This window comes from Penaeus chinensis, chromosome 19, assembly GCF_019202785.1.
Source record: "Penaeus chinensis breed Huanghai No. 1 chromosome 19, ASM1920278v2, whole genome shotgun sequence".
Classification (NCBI taxonomy): domain Eukaryota; kingdom Metazoa; phylum Arthropoda; class Malacostraca; order Decapoda; family Penaeidae; genus Penaeus; species Penaeus chinensis.
Window position 1 is genome coordinate 2,587,002 of NC_061837.1, and position 12,500 is coordinate 2,599,501.

At 48.8% G+C, this 12,500-nt stretch overlaps 1 protein-coding gene across 1 annotated transcript; it reads left to right on the plus strand.

Annotated features, from left to right (window-relative positions):
- The first annotated feature begins 295 nt into the window (after positions 1-295).
- LOC125035430 lies at positions 296-2,544 on the plus strand. Its single transcript, XM_047627818.1, has one exon. The coding sequence runs from the start codon at positions 444-446 to the stop codon at positions 2,406-2,408; it is 1,965 nt and encodes a 654-aa protein (XP_047483774.1). The 5' UTR covers positions 296-443; the 3' UTR covers positions 2,409-2,544.
- Positions 2,545-12,500: the final 9,956 nt, after the last annotated feature.

Consider the following 12,500-nt stretch of genomic DNA (forward strand, 5'->3'; position numbering starts at 1 on the left):
CCGAAACCGCCGGGCGTGTCTCTCGATCGGCGACCGGCTTGAGCGAGAGAAAGTCGAAGAACCGGAGCGGGTTCGTCGAGAGGAGGAAAGCCGCGAGGAAGTTTTCGAGCGAGCGAGTCTTGGGCCTCGAAGGACGTCGAAGGAGCATCGCTCAGGCCCGGAGGTCCTGCGCCCGCCCCGAGAGCAGCCGAGAGCGCAATCCCGCCGTGGCATGAGCTCGTGAGCGAGTGCGTGCGGCTGCGTGCGCGGGCGAGCGGACGAGCGTGCGTGCGTGCGTGCGTACGACGGCGCCGCTTGGCGTGGACGCGAGCGAGGACGCGAGGAGAGTGGCTTGGCGCGACGTGCCCGGCCATGAGCAGGTGGTAAGGGTGGCGGGCGAGAGCAGCGGGCATGCGGCGGGGGGGCACGCCCTGACCCACGCCCAAGACACGCCCGCGGCCGCCATGGGCCAGGGCTCCAGCTACCCGCACCCCGTGCCCCCGCCGCAGCGGCCGGCGTCCCCCTGGGCCATGGAGCCCCTGCCCGAGCCCGCCCGCAGCCCGCACCAGGTCCGCCAGCGCCTGCACCTCCAGCAGCAGCAGCGCGACGTGCGCGACCAGCTGGAGCGCGAGCAGCAGGAGCGCCACCACCAGCTGCAGCCGCAGGAGACGCTGGCCGGCTGCTGCGGCTCGGGCAGCCCCGCCGCCGCGGCCGCCACCACGTGCAGCTGCGGCGGCGGCCTGACGTCGACGGCGGCCATTTACGGCACGGCGGCGGCGCCCGACCCCGTGCCGCACCCCGTGGTGGTGACGCCGCCGCGCGCCGTGCCGCACCACCACCACCACCTGCGGCACCAGCTGGACGCCGCCGCCGCGCTCGCCCCCGGCGGCAGCGGCGAGAGCGCCCTCTGCGCCGAGCCGCCGCTGGGCCCGCGCCCCGGCAGCGGCGCGGGGTCCGCCGGCGAGGCGTGCGTGGGCGCGGCGGGCGGGGCCTGCGGGAGCGGCGGCTGCGGCCACTGGTGCTCGTCGTGCCGCGTGCGGGTGCAGGTGGAGGTGGAGTGCGTGGGTGCGGATGCGCGCCCCTCGCCGCCGCGCGCCGGCCGCCTGCGGACGCTGACCTTCCCGAAGCGGCACCGCCACAAGACCAAGACGCCGACGCGCGACCTGCCGCAGCAGCCCAAGAAGAAGAAGGCGCCGTGGACCTTCCGCCTCAACTGCCGCCTGCGGACGTCCAAGTCGGAGCCCGAGCCCGAGGCGGCGCCCAGTCCCAGCGCCGGCGTCGGCTGCGGCGCCTGCATGTGCCCGTCGCTGCGCCGCCCCGAGCCCGAGGCGCACCTGCGCCACCACCACCACCTGCCGCACCACCACCACCTGCCGCACCACCTGCACTCGCACGGCCGTCTGCCGGCGGCGCAGGAGCAGCCGTCCGTGGCCACCGTGGCGAGCGCGGGCGCCGCTGCGGCCGGCGGCGGCGGCGGCGGCGGCGGCGGGAGCCCCGGGGGCGCCGCGGCCGCCACGCCCGTGATCGACCTGTCGCGCTTCAACCCCGACGCCTTCCCCATCGAGGACTGGGAGGAGCGCGCGCGGCAGGAACGCGCGCGCGAGATGGCCGAGGGCGTGGAGCCGCCGCCCGGGTTCACGCCCGTGCACAGCGCGCTCACGCCCACGCAGCAGGCGCTGACGCACCTCCAGCTGCAGCACCAGCACCACCTCCAGCTGCAGCAGGCGGGCGCCGTGACCACGTCGCTGCCGCTGTCGTACAACTCCATGCTGGACCTGCAGCTGCTGCTGGAGCGGTCGCTGCGGCTGGGGCTGGGCGGGCCGCGCTCCGTGGCGGCGCCGCTGAGCGAGGAGACGCTGCTGCAGCAGGTGGGGCGGCTGGCGGGCGACGGCTCGCTGCTGCAGCGCACCGTGCACACGCAGGTCGACTATATCCACTGCCTTGTACCTGACCTCCTGAGCATCACGAACTGCGCCTTCTACTGGGGCAAGATGGATCGCTACGAGGCCGAGCGCCTGCTGGAGAACCGGCCCGAGGGCACGTTCCTGCTGCGCGACTCCGCCCAGGAGGAGTACCTGTTCTCCGTGTCGTTCCGGCGCTACGGGCGGTCGCTGCACGCGCGCATCGAGCAGTGGAACCACAAGTTCAGCTTCGACTCGCACGACCCGGGCGTGTTCGCCTCCGACACCGTGTGCGGCCTCATCGAGCACTACAAGGACCCGTCGTGCTGCATGTTCTTCGAGCCCATGCTGACGAACCCGCTGGCGCGCACCTTCCCGTTCCCGCTGCAGCACCTGTGCCGCGCCGCCATCTGCTCCACCACCACCTACGACGGCATCAACAACATCCGCCTGCCCAAGCCCCTCAAGAACTACCTCAAGGAGTACCACTACAAGCAGCGCGTGCGGGTGCGCCGCCTCGACCACTAGCACGAACCGTTGGTGGTCCTGTAGCGGGCCACGGCGGGCGAGGGCGCAGGCCGGGACGCAGGCCGGGACGCAGGCCGGGACGCAGGCCAGGGCGGAGGCCAGGGCGGAGGCCAGGGCGGGTGGAAGACGGCGGTGCCCCGGAAGACGAGGAGGCCGGAGCGCGCGTGGCGACGGAAGCTCGAAGGAACAGCCATTCGCTTGCACCCAGAGGCTGTGCGGAGGAGGAGGTCCACTCGGGCGTTCTGCCTGGCCCTGGCGGGTGCTGTAGAGTCCTCTGACCCCCCCACCCCCCTCCTCTGGCTCCTGTTCGTTCCCTTCCTCCTTCCTTCCATCCCTCCCCCCTTCCTCCTCCAGCTCCTCCTCCCCCTTGCCTCACGCAACCCTAGTTACCAGTGCTGTGTTAGAGACGATTCTTCGTATGACGCCCAGTGATCATCCTCATGCCTAGAATACGCTTACTTTGTTCACCGTTATGCATATATATATATATATATATATATATATATATATATATATATATATATACATATATATACATATATATACATATATATATATATATATATACATATATATACATATATATGTGTGTGTGTGTGTGTGTGTGTGTGTGTACGTGTGTGTGTTTATAATGATATATTGTATATATACATATACACACAACTACGTATATACATACGCGCAAATACATAACCATAATTAGTATGTAGTATATATATATTATATATACACACACACTTACACATACACATACACATACGTATATATATATGTGTGTGCGTGTGTGTGTGTGTGATATACCAAACTGCAAGAACGTGTATTTGTGTACATAAGTCTTGTCATAAATATTTTTTATCTACCGGATTAGAACCAATACAACAGTGCCAAGAAGTTTTGACAGCCTGCAGCTTAGGTCGTTTAACACGTTCTTGCCCCCTTTGATGATGATGTACCTGCTATTTACTGCCTTCTGTCGACTCTCCACAGAGGTGAAAGGTCAGCACAGACACCTAGGCCTCTCATGGTCACAGAAAAAGAGACGAAAGCGAGGAAGAGAGAAAAAGACAAAGAAATACTCGTGTATTGTAAATGGAAAAAGGAAAAATATTGATTTTTTTTTTTTTTTTTTTTTTTTACTTGGTGAGAGAAAATGGGAAATTTATGTGGGCCTAGATGTAGAGGCCTATTTGCATATGGTGCAAAAATATGACTTGTCGAAGTGATTAAAAATGTGATAAAGTAAGAGGAAAGAAGCAGAAAAATACATATATATATGTTTATGTATGTCTGTGTATGTATGTGTATTTATACGTACACCCAAGGAACTAACAAGGAAAAAAGAAAAGAAAAAAAAGTATTTTTTGAGTGTTCAAAACAAATTATATGAAAGAATAAGCAATGATTTTATTAGAAAATACCCCTCCCCCCACCAACCCCCCCACCCATCCATCCCAGTTACTAAGGAAACTTGAGGACGCCCAGTGACGCCCGAACCCCCCCCCCCCCCCCCGGCCCGTTCCTCTCCATTAACCTCCCCCTCCCCCCTCCCCCCCACGAACCCCCATCCACATAGAAAGGGGGGCAGAACATGCTATATTATCATCAAAGTCTTCGAGTGTGCGTGTAAAGATGCTTGTCTGTCTGTGAGTGTTTGTCTGTGTTCGTCCGTCTGTGTCACCCCCCCTCCCTCCCCCTCCTCCTCCTCCTCCCCGTCTGTGTCTTTGTTCGTCCACGTTCGTTCCCCGTTTTACTTGTGATTTACTTTACAATTTTCTCAATGTGTGACTTTTCGTGTCTCTTGAGATCTCCAAGGTCGAACAAATAGAAATAAAAGTGTTAACAAAAGAAAACCGGAGTGGGAAGAACACAAGAACAAATAGGAGGAACATCGCAAGAACAGTCCCTCAGCAAACAAACAAAAAAAGACAAGATGAACAAAAGATCTTCCCAAATCGTCTCGTCTGTTCTGCACAAATATCAACGTTACTTTTTGTGAATTTGCTCGTGTGTGTTTGTTCAGTCAGCTGGAGACTAATGTAGTTCAGTTATAATATTTTTTGTTCCTGCATATATATGTGTGATTGTGATATATATGTATATATATGTATATGTATATATATTATATGTATATATATTATATGTATATATGTATATGTATATATATATGATTATCATTACTTTTTTTGTTAATGTGAACGAAAAGAAAAGATATATTTTTGTGCCCTTTTTTTTCTCTTTTCTTCTCGTAGTGTAGGATTTTATTTAATTATTTTTGTATATTTCTTCCGTCTCCTGAGCATTAATTAAGAAAAAAATGTTAGGCAGTGGTCGCCTTTCGTTGGAATTGTGGAGCGTTTTGTATTTGTACGCCTGATGTCGGATTTGTTTGTTTGTTTGTTTGACTGATTGTTGTTGGTGTGTTCTGCTTAAGGTCGAATTGCAACAGGATTGCACGTGCCAAATAAGGGGGAGAGAGATTGCGGTCGGTTTCTGTGTCTGTCTGTCTGTCTGTCTGTCTGTCTCAGTCCTTAGTTTGCTTGTTTGTCAAATACTTTATTTTTTTCTTTTTCATTTCGGGACCAAATATGGGGGGGGGGGGGGGATTAGCAAAGAAAATGAAGATAAACAAAATTAGAATAAATGAAAACAGGGAGTTTAAAAATAATTATAATAAGGCGATGTAGGAGTTATCAAAACGCAACGCAAATAATTAAGAACAATGACCGCGTATTTTCTGTTGAGTTCGCAAGCCCCGGATGTGAGTGGTCTGTCGGCGCTTCCCTTCGCTATAAGGTAGAAGGTGTCAGGCCAGTATAAGGCCGTCGGGCTCGGCGCCTCGCGGGGGTCACTCCAGGCCCGCGGTCCTTTCTTTCCGTCTGTCTTTTGTTTCTTTGTTTTCTTTTTCCTCTTTTTTTGTTCTTCGTCTTTTTTTTCCGTTTTGTTTTTGTTCTTCGTCTTTTTTTTTTCTTGTTTTTCTCCTTCCTCTATTGCGTCTTCCTTGTCTTCCACTTCCTCTTCTTATTTCTCCTCCTCCTCCTCCCCTCCTCCTCCTCTCCTCCTCCTCCTCCTCCTCTCCTCCTCCTCCTTATCGTCCGATTCATGTTTCTATAATTCGCCTCTCTTTTTTCCATTTCGTTTCGTCCGCATTCGCTACGAAAACAAAGTGAAAGGGGAATGAAAAGAAGAAAGGAAGAGAGAGAGAAATAAAGATGGGAAGAGACCGGACGCGGAGATAATTCCCCAAAAAGGCGGTGGAAGGGAGAGGCGGGGGTGGGGGGGGAGGGGGAGGGAGGTCATTGACATGTCTGGTCACGTTTTGCCGAGCGGAGGGAGGGAGGGAGGGGGAGGGGGGAGGAGAGAGCGAGGGGGGAGGGGGAGCATCCTTTGTGACCTTCCGTGATGGAGGATCGAGTTGGGAAGAGAGAGAGAGAGAGAGAGAGAGAGAGAGAGAGAGAGAGAGAGAGAGAGAGAGAGAGAGAGAGAGAGAGAGAGAGAGAGAGAGGGGGGGGGGGGGGTCGTTGTTATCGTCTGCCTTGTTTTTCTCTTTCTTTTCTCTTGTCACCGTCTCATTGTCTCATGCTCTGTTTCTTCTTTCTCTTTCTCATTCTCTCTTTCTCCCCCTCTCTCTTGCTTCGTAGTAGGAAAGAGAGAGCATTGGAAGAATTTAGAAAGAGAAAGAAGCGAGAAAGAGAAAGTGTGTAGCGTCGCGTGTGTGTGTGTGTGTGTGTGTGTGTGTGTGTAGGGGGGGGGGGGAGGACGACTTTACCAAGGACGCAGCAGAGACGACCCCGGTGCCAGCGACGACCTCTGCCCACTGGGGTCGTGCCGCTCAATTGACGGCTCGTTGTGGCCTCTGGGTCGTCGGATGAACGCGACCTCGGGTGGGGGGTGGGGGGTGGGGGTGGGGGGTAGAGGGTAGGGGGGTCGTTTCCTTTTTTTCTGATTTGTTTGTTTATTTGTTTGTTTGTTTGTTTGTGAATGTCGTTTGTGTTTTTTGTATGATCAGGGAAGGGATTAGTTTATTTGTGTTTTTTTTTTCAAGATAGGAGGGAGGAAAGAGGGAAGGGAGGAAGGGAGAAAGGGAGGGAGGGAGAGAGGGAGGGAGGGAGGGGAATGGAGAGGAGGGAGAGAGGAGACCGTTGCGTTGTTGTGTGTTGATGCTGGCGGTGGTCACGAGGTCGCTGCTGAGGCTTGTGTCACTCCAAACACGCTTGGCTCTGACTTTGTCTCTCTCTCTCTCTCTCTCTCTCTCTCTCTCTCTCTCTCTCTCTCTCTCTCTCTCTCTCTCTCTCTCTCTCTCTCTCTCTCTCTCTCCCCCTCTCTCCCTCTCTCTCTCCCTCTCTCCCTCTCTCCTCTCATCCATTTTCTTCCCGTTATCAATAGCCCCGCTTTTATTCATTCTCCCTTGTCCTCATTCCCTCTCTTGCATCCTTTCATCCCCCCTTCCCCTCCTCCCCTCCTTCCTTGGCCTCCCCCCTCCCCTCCCCTCCGTCCTTGCCCCCCCCCCCCCTGCCCTCCGTCCTTGGCACTGAGTTCTGCCACGCGACGACCCGCGGCTGGCCCTGTGGTGGGGCGTCGCCTGCGCTCACGGGCCCCGATGCCCGCGGCTGCCCGTCGGGTCCTGGGGCCTGGGCAGGGGGGAGGGGGTGCGGGAAGGTGAGAAGGGAGAGGGGGGGGGAAGGAGAGGGAAGAAGGGGAAGGAGAGGAGGCGACGAGGTCCTGTGACGCAGGTGGGCTGCGTTATTTTGGCTTCGTGGGTCTCCTCCTCCTCCTCCTCCTCCTCCTCCTCCTCCTCCTCCTCCTCCTCCTCCTCCTCCTCCTCCTCTTCTTTCACCTCCTCCTCCTCGCTGTGTCTTGTCCTTTTGTTCTTTCTCTCTCTCACTCTCTCTCTCTCTGTTTCTTTTTTCTTTCTCTTTTTTCTCATTCGCTCTGTATCTAATCTTTATCCCTTTGTTTCTCTCTCTCTCTCTCTCTCTCTCTCTCTCTCTCTCTCTCTCTCTCTCTCTCTCTCTCTCTCTCTCTCTCTCTCTCTCTCTCTCTCTCCCTCTCTCTCATATCCCTTTCTCTCATATCCCTTTGCCCTTATTCAAATGAGTCTAGAAATAGAGGACCCCCCCCACCCCCACCCCCCCGATCCAGTCTACCGCAAACAAGCCGAGCAACACCGAGGCGTTTGATAATCACGCTCTCTAAACACACGACCCGACCTCCTGTGGCCTCTGCTCTTCTTCTTCTTCTTCTTCTTCTTCTTCTTCTTCTTCTTCTTCTTCTTCTTCTTCTTCTTCTTCTTCTTCTTCTTCTTCTTCTTCTTCTTCCTCCTCCTTTTCTGTTCTTTCGCTTCCTTCTCCTCCTCCACTCGTCATCATTCCTCCTGTCGCCGACGAGGGTCAACGCTTCCCGGTCGACGACGCAAGTTACGGTGCTCGGAGGGGCAGGGGAGGGGGGAGGGGGGAGACTGGCAGGGGCAGGGGGCAGGGGGTAGGGGAGAGCGGGGTGGCGACGTGAGGCAGTGGCTGGGGTCGTTCGTATTTTGCCTACTGTGTTTGCGCGCGCGTGGGCTCGCTGCGTCAATTGAGGGGAGAGGGAGGCAGAGGCGTCGGTGATTTCCCCCTGTCCCCCGCCCCTCTCCCTCGCTCTTATTGTCTTGTTCTTCTATTTCTGTATTTTCTGCTGCTTCTCCTCCTTCTTTTCCTTATTCTTCTTCGTCGCCGTCGTCGTCTGTTCCTCCTCCTCGCTGTCTGCTGAGAGCGACCGCGCTGGCGCCGCCGGAGCGCGTCCAAGGCGCCGACCGCGGGCGCAGCAGCAGCCACTGTGCCGCCGTTCGCTCGCTCGTTCACTTCCGGTCGACCGCAGTGAGTGCATTGGCCGACCGCTGACACAACTATCGCGGTTCGTGAGAGGCGTCGAGTGCACGTCCCTCCTCCCTCTCCCCTCCCCCTCCCTCTCCCTTCCCTTCCCTCCCCCCCCCCCCCTCCACCCTCTTCGCCAACAGTCTATGAGAGGATCAGCCGGTTGATATCTGTTGCTGTTTTCCTCTTCTCTCTCTTTTCTCTCTCTCTATCATCTCGGGAATCCCGAAGAGCCACAAAAATAACAGTAGGTCGTGTTCTTTTTTTCCCTGTTTTTCCCTTCTTGGCTCGTCTTCGGAAACCACGAAGATTGGAAAAAAAAAAAATAATAACACCGACGGACAAAAAAGAAAAAATCAATTTCGATCCTGGTACAAAGTCGAACAAACCCATCGCTTTTGTTTTACGATCAAATTGCCCGGATAAGTTTAGTAATTTCGACATTATTTTTTTTCCTTTTTTTTTTAAACCCTTTGAATGCTCGAACACTTTCAAGACACGCTTCCTAGTGGAGAAAATTGGACGCGGAATAGATTTTTTTTTTTTTTTTAAACGTTGCGTCGGATGTTTTGTAACTGTTACCTGCTTGTGTGTGGCAAGCACTCGCTTTTACATTTTTTTTTAACTCATTATCTGAACTTTTTTCTCTTTTTTACAATCTCTCTCTCTTTGATATATCTTTTTTTTTGTGTGTATGTGTGGTTTGTCTATGTATGTATGTGTGTGTGCCAGGTTGTTTTTTTTACTTTTTGTTTTTTTATTTGTTTTTTTTTATTATTATTATTCGAAAGGAATATAGCTTGGTCAGGTGGACTGTGTGACCATTCGCTGGCCGTCGCAGTGGTGCCCACGCTGACAAGGACACAAAAGAGATTAATGATAATAATTATAATAATAATTAATAGTAAGTAACAATAAAAAAAAATGTATGAGCATAAAGAGAACCGTTCATGTATCCTTGTAAATATTAGTTGATAGTGATTAAATAAATACATTAAGAAGAATTTAAGAAACAGTATAAAAAAAATAAACTTTGAGAGGGCATTTTTTGTCCTTGAGCCTCGAGTATTAGAGATATTATCCAGTCCCGCGCTCTCTCGGTTACGTTCAGAGGGAGAACTTTGGGATTCTTACATTGTTAATCTTAAAGTGATGCGCTGTGTTTAGAAACGTTTAACAATCATTATTTTGTTAAATTTTTCATAGGCTAGTATGGAAGGAAGGTGATTAATAAGATGTATAAGGTCGTCCTTCAAAGCAAAATGAAAGAAAAATGTATATTTAATTCCGGAGGGTTCGGCCTGCTTTTCCCGCCAAAAACTGTGATGGCGGAAAGTCGTAATTTTGGCGGGAAAAAAGCAGCGTGTTTGAAAGGACAAATATGCATCAAATATTATTTAGTATTTTGGCTGAATAATGTTCCACAAGAGAGGGAAAAAAAGAGAATTAGTAACGGCCCAAATGTGTGATGTAAATAACTCATTGTTTGACCCCCCCCCCCCCCTCCATTCCCCCTCTTTAAGATGTAGTATTTTGCCAAAAAAAACAAACAAAAAAGAAATTTAGTTGATTTAAACTAAACTGTACAGATGAGAAACTCTCCTTTTTTCGTCATTTTATAATGTGTATAAAAAGCAGTGAATGTTCTCGCGACCCCCTGTTGACAAGGAGTCGCTTCTCAATAAAATATCTTTCGTATTATAAAAGTGTTTTCATTCTTTTCCATGTTTCCTCCGGGACGCGAAATGAGTGGCGTGATTTTCAGTATAATTTAATGGCATTGTCATCACCTTTTTCAGGGTTGGAAGGCTTGTGTTCATTACTGTTGATCATTTTTCAGCATATGGTCATTAAGGATTTTTACTTCTTTATTATTACTGTTGCTGATTTCTACAGCAATGGTTGTTTTAAAAAGATTATCTTAGTTTAACTTTCAACTATGGTTTACAGTTGTCGTGAATTTTGTACTATTACTATTAATATCACAAACATCAATTGACATAACTATAATCATCATTAATTCTGTTAATACTAATACTATCAGTATTAATGATTATTCCCAGTTATTGAAAATCACCATCTATATATTTTTATTAATGTACGCTTCCTTGCGTACTGATACTATAATTTTATTTGTAGTAATGATTATCCCCATACTTAAACCCACCAGGTATTAATAACAACCATCAATCTTTTTTTTTTATTATTATTATTAATGTATGCTTCCCGACGTGAGACACAAAGGGCGTGTTCCGTGCGCGGCCTTTGGAAACCTCTGTCAATCTAGGACGGTCTTGCCTATTCCTGGAATTTGAGGCGAGGGATAAACATGTTTATGACAAGTTGGGGGGAAGCAGTTATTATTATGATTTTTTATTTTTTTTTTAATTTTTTTTTTATTTTTTTAGAGGTTATTTTGAGTACATTGAATAGATCGATGGTTCATTACTAAATATGTGTATCAAGAAGGGAAAAGAGTTGTTTATTCACAAAGATATTAATTTATTCACCTACGTCAGGATACGTATTTTTATACCTTTGTTAACTTATAAAAATATACCCTACGTATTCATGCACTGTACGTAGAGATAACGTTGGACACTATCAAAGATTGGTTTTGCCTCAGAAATAAGTATAAACATAAATAATCTCAACTTTCTTTCTTTTCTTTCTTTTTTATTTTATTCATTATTTTTTACTACGTAGGACGCATATAAGACGACACGCAGCTTGTAGAACATCCTTGGTGTTTGTTTCACGAGAAATTCCTTGGTAGGATTTCTGGGAATGAAAACGATAACAAGGGACTGCCTTATGATGCGCTTGGAGAGGAGGGGGGGTGTGGCTCTCGGGGCTCATCTGTTTTGTGTGTGCGCGTGTGAGATGAGAGAGAGAGAGAGAGAGAGAGAGAGAGAGAGAGAGAGAGAGAGAGAGAGAGAGAGAGAGAGAGAGAGAGAGAGAGAGAGAGAGAGAGAGAGAGAGAGAGAGAGAGAGAGAGAGAGAGAGAGAGAGAGAAAATGTGTGTATATGTATGTATATGTCTGTGTGTGTGTGTGTGTGGATGTGTTTCACGGACTGTCAAAAACAAGAGTTAAAAACTACGTGTTGAATCCAAACAAAGGCGCGCGCGCGCACACACACACACACACACACACACACACACACACACACACACACACACACACACACACACACACACACACACACACACACACACACACACACACACACACACACACACAAAAGCCAGCGTGTAACAAAGGACGTTCCCAATGATACATTATCACAGCGAACACGATATCTGGGCGGCATAACGAGCTATATTCTTATCCAACTTTTTCAAAAACAGAATCGAAAGAGATGATGTAACTTAATTAAAACCATATAGACAGGATTTAATTTGATTTTATTTTTAATTTCATCTTTGCTTGTTCGTTAGGAATTTTACATAGTCTTTAGAGTTATTTGTTTACTTAAACCTCTTTATTTAACTTAGTTTTAAATAAACTGATTTTGCATGGTCGCGTTATCACACACATAATTCAGTAGGCCTATCACAGTTAATATTTTTTCTACATACGATTTACTTTAAGAAAAGAGGGAATGAAGTCGGATTTAGTTATAGATTAAGAATAAAAAATCGGTTGATCGAACTTATTCTTATTAATATTCTTGTTAACATAAATAATAGTTGTTCTAATTAATATTTTTGTTTTATTTTCGTTCTGGTTGTTTGAGAAATTATACAGTTATTCTAATGAAATAATTCGTTTTATGTGTTTATCATAGGGACGAAATAACATAAATAATATAGTTAGGTTTAATATTTTCTTTCGAGAAAATTTTATTGTTTATTTTTAATACTAATACTATGGTTGTTGACTTTTCATTATCATCATCATTATCATTATCATTAATTTTAAGCTGATTTTATTACGGATTCTGATGTGTCGAGACAAACATAGACATGCTTATATAACCATGTTTTTATTTTATTCTTAATTTAGTTAATTTTTTTTTTTCGTTGTCATTGTTGTTATAAAACTTTCAAGTTAACTTTTTCTTTTTCTTTTCTTTTTTTGTGCCTGAAAATTGCTGAAACTTGTTCGGAAATGAAGTTAATTAACGCTTGTTTTTTTTTTTTTTCTTTTGTTTTTATATTTTGAAGAGACAAATTATCAGAAAGAAACAAAAGAGGGAAAAGAACGTGTTACTTTCTGTAACTTTCACTCGGATCCTTAGC

What these genes read in the sequence shown, in the direction of transcription:
- LOC125035430 (XM_047627818.1), top strand. Translation starts at nt 444, where the DNA reads ATGGGCCAGGGCTCCAGCTACCCGCACCCCGTGCCCCCGCCGCAGCGG.